This window comes from Fulmarus glacialis, unplaced genomic scaffold (assembly GCF_000690835.1).
Source record: "Fulmarus glacialis isolate BGI_N327 unplaced genomic scaffold, ASM69083v1 scaffold17943, whole genome shotgun sequence".
Lineage (NCBI taxonomy): Eukaryota > Metazoa > Chordata > Aves > Procellariiformes > Procellariidae > Fulmarus > Fulmarus glacialis.
The window spans coordinates 1-11,367 of NW_009205045.1; the positions used below are offsets into that span (position 1 = coordinate 1).

At 49.7% G+C, this 11,367-nt stretch overlaps 1 protein-coding gene across 1 annotated transcript in view; it reads left to right on the forward strand.

The window, feature by feature from the left end:
• The first annotated feature begins 844 nt into the window (after nucleotides 1–844).
• Nucleotides 845–11,367, forward strand: part of ABCC10 (ATP-binding cassette, sub-family C (CFTR/MRP), member 10) — a 16,404-nt gene continuing 5,881 nt past the window's right edge. Inside the window, 15 exon segments of the mRNA XM_009575245.1 lie at nucleotides 845–1,005; nucleotides 1,871–2,564; nucleotides 2,655–3,239; nucleotides 4,476–4,703; nucleotides 4,908–5,064; nucleotides 5,771–5,910; nucleotides 6,393–6,472; nucleotides 6,621–6,792; nucleotides 7,795–7,893; nucleotides 8,126–8,315; nucleotides 8,703–8,780; nucleotides 9,173–9,364; nucleotides 9,795–9,930; nucleotides 10,332–10,527; nucleotides 11,331–11,365. Of these exon segments, the coding sequence (XP_009573540.1) occupies nucleotides 845–1,005; nucleotides 1,871–2,564; nucleotides 2,655–3,239; nucleotides 4,476–4,703; nucleotides 4,908–5,064; nucleotides 5,771–5,910; nucleotides 6,393–6,472; nucleotides 6,621–6,792; nucleotides 7,795–7,893; nucleotides 8,126–8,315; nucleotides 8,703–8,780; nucleotides 9,173–9,364; nucleotides 9,795–9,930; nucleotides 10,332–10,527; nucleotides 11,331–11,365 (3,143 nt within the window).

Below are 11,367 nucleotides of genomic sequence, written 5' to 3' on the forward strand. Positions count from 1 at the left end.
CAGGCCACGTGCCGGCCTCTCCGCCTGCCCCTTGGCGCAGCGAGGCGATCGCCAGGCTGGGCCTTAGCCCCGCACCGAGGGCTATACCCGCGCAGGCCGGGAGGGCCGCCATGACAGGGCCCGGTTCCCCGGCTCCGGTGCTGGAGCGCCCTGTTCCTCTGCGCCAAGCCTGTGGCTCTCAGCCGGTCCCAGGCTGGAGATGGGACCGGCTGGGGGGGGCAAAGGGATGGGTGGTAAAAAAATTCCCAGGTGTGTTTCAGCGCTCCAGGGCTGAGTCCTGCTGGTTCCTCTGTGCGGTGTAGCTCGGAGGTGCCGCCTGCTTTTCTGGAGGGACACCGGCATCCTCCCCTGCCATCCGGAGAGTGTGTAATGTTACACACCGTGTAAAGGAGTACCGTTGTGGGAATTGTTTTGAAGATGAAAACATAATTAAGAGATTAGTGTTTAAGCAGCTCAGAATATTTTTCAGAGCAATCAATAGAAAGGCAAATGCTTCCTGATGTTAGTTTCGAAGGATAAACTGACCATGGGCAAAAGTCAGCCTGGAAATAAGCAGAAAGCTTCAAATTCCCAGAGCATTGAGGTCCTGGGGTGACTTAAGGGGACAAACAACATCATAATTTATTTTAAGCTGGAGCTTGATCATTTTGTAAAGTAGATGATACGATAGCAAGTTTACAATAGCAGAGCCTGGACTGTGTGACCCAGGAAGCTGTTTCTAGCCCTATGTTCATTTCTTATCACAGTCCGCCTTGGACTGGGGCTGTACTTTTTCATTTTATACCTCATGCTGTTTCTTCTACCCTAGGAGCTCCTGTCTTTCACATCGAATTCCCAGCAAAGGATGGAGAATATCCTGGCTGGTTTGTGTGGGTCCAGCCCAGAAGATCCACTCCCTGTGTGGGTTCATGGCAGCGTTGGCCATTGCTTTAATCAGCTGACATTAAATGTGATTCCTCATGTGATCCTCGCGATGGTCAGTGCCTGCTTCCTTGGCACTCCAAGGTATGACAACTTGTCTAGCTCTTGATTATTATGCAGGACTAGAGGTGGGGTGGAAAGGCTGGAAATTAGATCTCCATATAATGTGCTGAATATGTAATTAGAGAAGGACACAATATTATAGTGCTATTATATTTGTCAGCATCTGTCCTAGTTCAGAGTACTGTGTACAGCTCTGGTCCCTCCGTTGCAGAAAGGAATCCAGAAAGAATAGAGAGGGTAGTGAGCATAAAATTAGAGAAAGTAGTTTCACTGAATGGGGATTGGGAAAACTGGAGAGAATATAAATCCAAGGTGGCGTGGAAGATGTATATAAAGTAATAAGCGGTGCAGACAAACCAAAAATTGTTCTTCTGTTTACCCTCTCCTGAAATTCGTAAACGTTCACTGATACTGAAAGGTCACAAACAATAATGAATCAAGTGATAATATTTTGTTGGGCAATAGATTATGGACTTTACATACACAGCATTACAAAGACAAGAGATATCAAGGATCAGAGATGTGACACAGAATTTGATCATCCAGAATTTGTGTTAAAGAGGTTAAATATGTTGTTTTTCCTCAAAGATTGGAGTCTGATTTAACCACAAAATATATCAGTTTGCAAACAAATTTCTGTAGAGAAATGCTATTCTTTGGTGGCATCTGAATCTCTGATATTGATCAGATACTGAGCTATGTTGACCTGATCTAGTTTAGCAATGCCTACAGTCTGAAAAAGTTACAAATCTAGGGAGGTGAATCTAGGAGGTTAAATAAGAGTGAACAGATAGAAGGAAGGAAACGGGGGGGAAGAAAAGAGAGTACTGACTGAGAGGTGTGGAATTTCAACTGTAAATTTTTTCTCTGCTCTTTCCTCCTCTAGATCTATCTCCGGGGTGCCTTGCAGGCCAGGCTGGGGATGCAGAATTGCCACCTCCTTCGTACTTGCTGGCCTATTCCTTGCTGATACCATCCCAGCCACCATTTCTCAGCAGGAGCTGGGCCCTGTGTACTTGGAAATGCTGGCAAATGGCATTGCCGCCGTGACATGGCTCACACATGGCCTCGCTCTTCTCATGCTCTTCAGGTCCGTTCACGGCTCTACCAGGGGCCCTGCGGCCCTGGCTCTCCTCATTCTCTTACCGCTACCTTCCTTCGTCATCACGTTGGTGTGGTACTACCAAAGCGGGACAGCTTGGTCCCCTGTCCACCCTGCTGCCTCCTCCAGGTTTGCCATTCTCTGTCTGCAGCTGGCCTCTCTGCTTGTGTATGTGATCGGCTACCTCTTACCCACCACTGGCAGGCAAGACTTCCTCTCCATCAATCGCTCCTGGCAACAAGACCAGGTCATCTCAGAGCCAGGGATCCCAGTGCCTGATCAGCAGAGAGTGGCAGAAGATGGTGAGAGCTGGCTCTCGCGCTTCTTTTATGTTTGGATGAACCCTCTTATGAAATGTGGCTATCAGCAGAAGCTGAACCAGCCACAGGATGTCTATGTGCTTCCTCGCCAGCTCCAGGCTGCCAGGGTCTGTGATCGGTTCTACTCTTGCTGGCAGAAGAAGGCAGCTCTGCACCAAGTAGAGGAGGAGACTGTGTCTCTTACTAGCCCAATCATTGCTGGAGGCGATGGGAGTAGCAATGCCCCGGACAGCTTGCACCGTGCCCAGGAGGCTGTGCGACTCTTCTCAGTCCTTCATGCGGCCTTTGGGCTTCGTTTCTACTCCCTTGGACTTCTCAAGCTGGCCGGCAGCCTGCTGGGTTTCTCGGGTCCTCTGCTTCTGAACCTGCTGGTGAACTTCATGGAGTCACGGCAGGAGCCCCTCAGCCATGGGGTGCTCTATGCCCTCGGGCTCTTTGCTGGTTCCTTCCTGGGTGCTCTCTTGCGGAACCAGTTCAGCTACGAGGTGAACAAGGTGACGCTGATGGTGCGGGCTGCCATCATCTCTGCCATCTATCGCAAGGCTCTGAGTGTCAGCAGCACCAGCCTTACCCGCTTCACCGTGGGGGAAATTGTCAACTTCATGAGCACGGACACCAGTAGGTTGGTCAACTTCTGCCTCAGCTTCCACGAGGTGTGGAGCCTGCCTTTCCAGTTTGCCATTACCCTCTACCTCCTCTACCAGCAAGTGGGCATTGCCTTTCTGGGAGGCTTGACCCTGGCACTCCTGCTTGTGCCCATCAACAAGGTCATAGCCAACCGCATCATGATGAACAACAAGGAGATGCTGAAACACAAGGACACACGGGTCAAGGTGAGGGGCAACTGGTGGCTCTCTGAGTTTGTTGCTATATTTTGTCCCTAGAACGTTGGCTTTTTTGCCGCTTGCCACAATCCCAAGCAGATTGATTGAATCATACATGTTGGAAAAAATGCCAGAGGGGGCACACACACACACACACTTGGTTCAAAAGTGTTTCAGGGTGATGCAGTTTTGCCACCCACAAGATAGTGAACCTCTAATGCTTGTCTTGCCCCCTGGGCTAATTTAGGTTCCCTTGCAGGTTTCTTTTCTGTGTGTAGTAGTTAAGGTAGGTCTCCTGATTGCTTCCTCTAGAGGTGCTTCTATCCTATTACTCCAGTAATGTTATCAATGGTGAGGTGGCTTGCAGTCTGGACAGAGGCAATGATTACAGACGTAGTGGTTTTATATCACTCCAGTGTGGCACCCTCAGCCATCTTTTCCACCGCTTTCTGCATATTTGCAGTGCCATCTCTCTCCTTGCCACATGTCAAACATTTGATTCCTACCTTTTAGCCTTGTATCTGTAATGTGAGGGGACAGCATTTTCACTCACTATTTCCATCATGCTTTAGAAGCATGAAACATAAGTCAGCTCCATGGCAGACCTGTTGGGAGCTTTAAAAATATTTCTCTTCCTGACAGAAGATGCATCTACTTGTATGGGGTATGCTGGACCTTCTCCAACTATTGCAAGACTGGCTTGCTGAGTGAACTCTCATTTTTTAGTTTTCTTCAATGTCAGGCACAGGCACATCTTGGCTTGCTCTGCACATGCTGACCTGAGAACAGGAATGAGAGGGCAGCATGCTGCCCGAGACACCTGAGCTGCTGGATGTGAATCAGCCAGGCTCTGGATACAGACTAGCTGTGTCATGGCAGCACCAGGCCTGAAAGTCAGGTGGTATTATCTCAAGGCACTGTCAGGCCAATGTAGATAAATGGCATCCAGGCTGGAGCTAGTAATTCCACACGTGTTGCACATCCTTCAGTTGGGAAGTAGTGTAATATTTTGCCTTTTCCTGAGCCATACACAGCACAGATGGCTGAGGAAGCCGGTGGAATGAGTGAGAGCAAAAAGTTCCCAGTAGCTGCCACTTGAATTTATGTCTTTGTTAGCAGTAAATGGTTCCTGGTATCTCTAGCCTGGCCCTTAGCAGGAGGCAACTGCAAACCTGGCCCGAGCCAGGCATTTGGTGCTTTAGGCAGGTACCAGTTGCTCTGTGTGCTTTTCCTCTTTGCCTGCAGCTAATGACAGAGTTCCTATGTGGCATTCGTGTGATCAAGTTTTATGCCTGGGAGAAGCACTTCAGCACCAGGATAAATGCCTGCCGGGCTAAAGAGCTGCAGAAGTTACGAGCCATCAAGTACTTGGATGCTGTGTGTGTGTATCTGTGGGCAGCACTGCCTGTTGTTGTCTCCATTGCCATCTTCATCACCTATGTCCTATTGGGTCACCAGCTCACTGCCACAAAGGTGAGTAGGTAGTAGGGAGAGCTCCAACCTTGTCTCATGCAGAGGACAGTCTACAGTGGGGCTGCAGTCCAGAGGCATCTTCTTTGGGAAACAAACCCAGCCTGTGTCTCCCCACAGCTCTTGAGGCTCTCACTGGTGAGGCTGTTTAGAGGATACAAGAGGAAGTATTGCCTCCAACTCATGGCTGTTTCCTTACCCATGCAGGTGTTCACAGCATTGGCCCTTGTTGGGATGCTCATTCTCCCCCTCAACAGCTTCCCATGGGTTTTGAATGGGACCTTGGAAGCCAAAGTTTCTCTGGATCGAATCCAGCGTTTCCTTGAACTCGTGGACCAGGACCTGGAGACTTATTATGCCTTAGGTAATGGCAAAGGATGCTGCTGGGCTTGGGACCCTGGGCAGGGGGCATTCAGAGGAGCAAGCTGAGGTGTGAGGTCCAGGGGCAGTACTGGAGGGCAGCTGGCTGTCATCCCATGATTCAAGACATTCAGTTGTCAGAGGCAGAGTGAAGGCATTTAATTTCTGTGGAAAAGGGGAGACAAGGCTATAACATTCCTCTTTACCAACTGTAGGCCATTGCTTGTCCCCACAGAGCCCTGCCGTTAGTGTCCCTTTAGAAGAAGCTGCTCCCTCCTCTGTCCAAAGCTCCTCTGACAATGAAGCCATCAACAACCTTGGCTTTGCCTGGCAGAAAGGCTTGAGTGGGTGCCCCTCTCCTGAGCCATCTCAGCTCCCTTTATCTGCTTCCTTGCCTTTTGCCAGCTCCTGCCATTCTTTTACCTTCAACAATAATAAAACCAGGTTATCCTTACAGTGTCTCCCTGACAGCCGGCAGGTAACCATGTGTGTCTGGTGGGAGCTAGAGGAGGGAGGCGGGAGGTGTAAGTTTAAGGGCAAGTCAGTAGGCAAGCGTCTCATTCTGCGGTTGTGTCAAGAGCATCATGGTGGTGCCCTGTCCATAGTCTCATCCATTTGGGAACAAAGCTGATAGTATTTGTGATGCTAGGTGCCTTTCATTTTCTGGCCGCCTTATAGTAGTGCAATGCTGTGCTGCTTTTCTCTTGCAGATAGCCCTTCAGGTACTGCTACTGCCGTGGAAATGCGATGTGCAGCCTTCTCATGGGCACCAGTTGAGGAGGAAAGCACCAGGCAGCCCTCATCCACAGACACTCTGCAACTGCAAATTGAGAACCTGTCAGTGAGAAAGGTGAGCAAGGATGCAGGAGGTAATAGAGAAGAATGGCACTAGAGAAGCCAAATAATGGAGCAGGGGTGGCATGTTTTCATGTTTTCCTGGTCTTATGAGCTGTGCATCAAAATCTTCTCTTGATCAAGGGGCACGGGGCACATACCACATCTCTCAGAGCTGCGGGGTGCTAGAGGAGATCCAGGCGGGGCTTACAGACAAGAGATGAACCAGCTCCCTCTGCTTTCCACCACTGCTGCAGGAGAGGACTGGGCAGGGAACACAGCTGGGCTCCAGAGTTAACATTCCTCGCAAACTTGTGTCCTGCCATATGAGGAGTCGGTTTACCCAACAACTGCACCCTGTACTACTACTGAACCTGTGAGATAGTCCTTGTTTAAGACAGCAGTCAGCTTTCTTACAGGCTACGTGTGGCTCAAGAAATCTGGACAAGCCACCCAGTATTAGCACATCAGGTTGCTCCTTTTCATTTCCCTTTGCAGGGGATGCTCCTGGGAATTGTTGGGAAGGTCGGCTCTGGCAAAAGCTCTCTGCTTGCAGCCATCACTGGAGAGCTTGTTAAGTAAGTAACCTAAAGACTCCTTTCTGCCTGGTCCCTCCATGCCATGGCAGGCAGGGACTATCCAGTGCTATCCCTATTTGTAGGCTATTTTGATCTGCCAACAGTTCTCCTTTTTTGCCCTTTCCATCCACTTCTGGTGTTCTTGCAGACAAAGTGGACGAGTGTATGTTTGTGACCTGAAGCAAGGATTTGGTCTGGCCACACAGGAGCCTTGGATACAGTTTACCACTGTCCGTGAGAACATCCTTTTTGGGCGGGAATATGATGCCAGGTTGTACGAGGAGGTGGTAGAGGCCTGTGCCCTCTCCGAGGACCTAAACGTGAGTGCCTAAACTGTAAACCTGCCTGGGTGTTCTTGGCCAGCTTTTGCATCCAGCCTGAGCCTTACTGGGAGCAGTTCTCATTCTTTCAGGCTGTGGACTGCTTTTCCAATGTCCCAATCACACAGCGTTACTCTGATTACCAATCCCAGACCATACCTGGCCCCACGGTTCTTTAAGGTGTGAAGTCACTGTGGTAGCACTTTGGATGGTTTCTTCTGCTGCTGAGCCAAAGCTCTTGATCCTGGAGAAAGGAGATGTTCTTGCAGAGCTGATGACTGCAGGGTTTTTCAGGCAGAACCTATCCACAGCTGATGCTTTTTTGGATCAGAAGGAACTTCCTTGGGATCTGGAAGGGCTGAGCCTGTGGTCCTCCCATCAGTAATACACATATTCTAGGCTTGAGGCTTATGGCTATAGTAGCCAGTAAACCTGGCTGTTATATACAGTAGGAAGCTTGCCTTCTCCTCCCAGTTTATAACCTGATGCCTGATTTTCTGAAGTGCCAAGCACTAGGAGCTCCTGTTTGCTTTGGCAGGAGCTATGAATACTCTGTAAAGGCAAGATACTTATCTGAGAAGTAGTAGACTATGCCTATGCTACCAAATCAACAGGAAACTGTTTTCAGCTACTGAAACACTGTAGTTTTTGCTGCTAAACTGTTTGGATAAGCCCTGGCTTGATTTAGCTGCAGGCACAGCTCTTGCTCTCCCAGAAAATTCCCAGGTGCAATTTCAGAGTTATCTCAGACCAGAAGTTGCTCTCAATGGGTAGTTTAGATGTGGCCACCCTATTCTGGAGTGCGAGAGAGTTTAGTTGCGTAAATGCCAAGCTTGCCAGTTGTCTGCAGAACCAGTGTATAGACTGTTGCATTGTTTAATTTTTGATAAGGTGTCACCTTAAGGAATTACTGCCAGAGGCAGGAGAGGAACCCCAGTGTTCTCGTTTTCGGTCCCCAGTAGTTTCCTGTCCCTTCTAAATGGATTTTCTTGAATGTTTCAGATTTTACCAGCAGGTGACCAGACAGAGGTTGGTGAAAATGGTGTGACACTCAGTGGGGGACAGAAGGCTCGAATAGCCCTTGCCAGAGCTGTTTACCAGGTAAATAGCAAAGCAGTCATGCTGTGGCAGATTGTGCCGGTGCCAAGTCAGATTTAAAGAAGCTGGAAGCACCCAACTATACAATATGCTCTGGCAGCATGTCTTAAACCGCATCATGCTGGCCTAAAGGTGCTGGCGGTGTGCCACACAGAGGCACTTGCACTTTTCTCTACAGTACTGTCTGCTCTGGCAGGGCCAGCAGCTGTATCCTTGTCTTTTGTCTCCCTCTCAGGAGAAAGAGCTTTACCTCCTTGATGATCCCCTTGCCGCTGTTGATGCAGACGTAGCCAACCATCTCATGCAGAAATGCATTCTTGGAGTTCTCAAACACAAGACCAGGATCCTTTGCACCCACAGGACGGAGTTTTTGGAGAAGGCCGATGCCTTGTTGTTGATAGACAATGGCAGGATAGTTAAGACAGGTATACTGGCTGTCTTCTCGGGCATTCATTTGTGCCTGTGTGCCAGTCTTGGAATGGCTTAAGCAAAGACGGACATAAGGGAGTAGGATTAACTACTGAGGAACCCAGTGATAAAGAGCTTGAGGACAGTGCATGTGGGCAAAGATGGGGTGGAAGGGAATGTGCAGATGCACAGATAAACCAGGACAGCCCTAGAGGTGGGGAGCTGATAAGGCAGAAGGCCATAGCAGGTTGTATGGAGGAGGGCCTTCAAGGGTGCAGGTGCTGTGAGAGAAAATAGGGAATATTATGAGAGAACGAAACTGGGCCATTTCATAGCAAGAAGCAGTGAGTAGCTGGCGTCTGTTCCTCACAGACTCTGAAGCACTTGCATGTCTCTCTTCGCAGGCACACCAGCTGATATCCTGCCACTCGTGGAAGCCTTTCCCAAGTTCAAGGATACGGACAAGAGGTGGAAGGGTAAAGGTCTATATCTGTCGAGCCTGAGGGTGGCTGGGGCAGCACAGCTCAGCTGAGCACCCAGACAGAACCCGTACCTGATGGCTGCTGGCCTTAGAGCAGAGCTCCCACCACCTTGCTCTGCTGTGGCAGTGCTGATCTGTGGGTAGTGTGTGCATAGAGGGAGAGAAGGCCCACATATCGTTGGGTATTGGTCTTGAGCAGTATTTGAATCTGTTGTTCCACTTGTGGTCCAGTTTGGATGAAGGTCTGCCAGGATTGGTGCACCTGTCTTGAAAGGGGAGAGAGGAGGGAAGAAAAGCCTCCCTCATAGCCTTGACTTGCTCTGTTCAGTCAAAGAGCAGCTGCAGGAGGGACTTACATCACAGTGACCTTTGCTTTTGCCTCCATTCCCACAGCCCCTGATGAACAGGGCCAAGAAGAGGCCGTAGAGACAGAGGCAGAAGAATCAACCCAAAACAATCATCTCATCCACAAGGAGGAAGAGAAGAAAGAAGGGGCAGTGGCTTTCCAGGTGTACAAGGCATATTGGCTGGCAGTGGGCAGCTGCTTGGCATTATCCATCCTCTTCTCGCTGCTCCTGATGCAAGGTGAGGCAGTGGCCCAGCAGCACATCTCTCTTTAGACATTCCTCTCCTCTCGTTCCCTGGTTGTGTGGAGTCCAGGGAAGAAAAGAGGCCAGGGGTTTAATCACTATCCCTGTAGCAGGAAGACCCCTTTTCTCTTCCCCAAACTAAAGTAGCACAATTGGGAGGGGACACATGTGGGAACAGGATCTGTTGTCTCATTGCTGCAGTTGCATGTCTGCTCCTCTAGCAGTGCACTGTTGCTGCTGCAGCTCAAGGCTGTTCCTTGCTCTTGCTCTACTACTAACAGTGGAGAATGAAGGCAGGGTAAGACTAGACTGGGCAGTGAGACATTAACAAATGTTGTCCAGCAGCTTCCCCTGCAGCTTTTCGGCTTCATATTTGCTGATTCAAAGGTTGAATCCCTCTTTATGCAGTCTGTCTTTCTCTGTAGCATCCAGAAATATCTCAGATTGGTGGCTGTCACACTGGATCTCCAGCATATCCCAGACAGCAAATACCTCTGTGATGGTCTGCTCAGCTTCCCTGCCTTCCCCAGAGCTGCTTCTCTTCTCCGTTGTTGGGCTTGTGTAAGTGAATGCTGGTCAGGAAATGCCAAAGGAAGCTAGAAACACACTCCCATTTCGCCCTTAAGTGCATTCCCTGTGAAGATCCTTGTTGAGAGCAGGGATAAACTGACCACCCCGCTGCAGGGGTCTGTGTGGCTGCTTTGACAAAGAAAGAGAATCGAAATCTCTGACCTGATGAGGTGCCCAAAGGGCTTCTGCCTGGGGCTGATGGAAGACCCCTAGCTGCATAGTAATCAGACTATTTCTCCCAGCATGCCAAAGGGGTGGTCTCTTACAGGAGTATCAGGTTGAAGTATCCTGGTTTCCCCTTGAGTATGCTCCTGGGTTCTCATGCCCTGTCTGTGAGTTTACTGTCATGGGGACCTTCGCAGATTCATAATCTTCCTCCTTCTGTGTTCCAGCTCCCCTGTTCAAGCTCTGGACACCACCCCAGTCCCTTCCAATGGTTCACTGGATGTGAATTTCTATCTGATAGTTTATGGGAGCATTGCAGGTGCCAACTCCCTCTTCACCATTCTTCGGGCCTTCCTCTTTGCTTACGGCACTATCCGTGCTGCCACTGTCATTCACAACCGACTGCTCCAGAGGGCTCTAAAGGTAATGGTCAGAAAGTCCAGGGCAGGCTGGGGCTCCTGCAAGTCACTCTGCCCTGCAGTTCTTCTCATAGTTGGCAGTAGGGGTTTGGGAGGTGGATTAGGGTTTCTGCTAGTATTAGCTGATCAGCTCTCCTTAGGACTATATTCAAAAAGAGCTGCGCCACAGTCAGCATAAGGGGCCAATGAGCTAGGGTTCAAAATGTGTTCTGTAAGGCCTGTTTCATTCCATGGAGAGGTGTTTTATGGCTGGCACCTGCATGTGTTCACTTACTAAGCTTAGATATATAGCCAAGATGAGGGCCAATTGAATCATAGTAGCTTTTGCAGGACCATGACCTCAGATTCAGATGAGATTGGAAGGAGCCATTAAGCAAGATTTAGGGCTGGTGCTGGTATATACCAGTTAACTTTCCTTAGGGTTTGGGCTTTCTTGGGTCCTCAGGCTGGAGTTAGGATTAGAAGATTAGAAGATAAGATTAGAGGCTAGGATTAGAGGGTTGTCTCACTAGCTACTGGTGGGCCAGTATGGGATCTGAGTGACTGCTCTCTTGGTAGCTGTCTGCCATTCGCCACAGAAGGGCTCCTTCCTTTTACCATGCGAACAGCATGAGTTGTTTGGCTGCGAGTGGATGCTGGCTTTGCAGTCTGAGATTTCTCCTCCAGCTGAGGAAAGGAAGGGGCCTGTGGTGGCCACCCCTTTGTGGCCTTATATGCTCCCCTTGGTGCTGCTCTCCTGGGCACTGTTCTGTGGCTGGATCTCACTGCAGCTGACCGAGTCTTACTTTCTGGTTCCCTTGTTGCCAGGCCACAGTTACCTTCTTTGACACCACACCAACAGGCC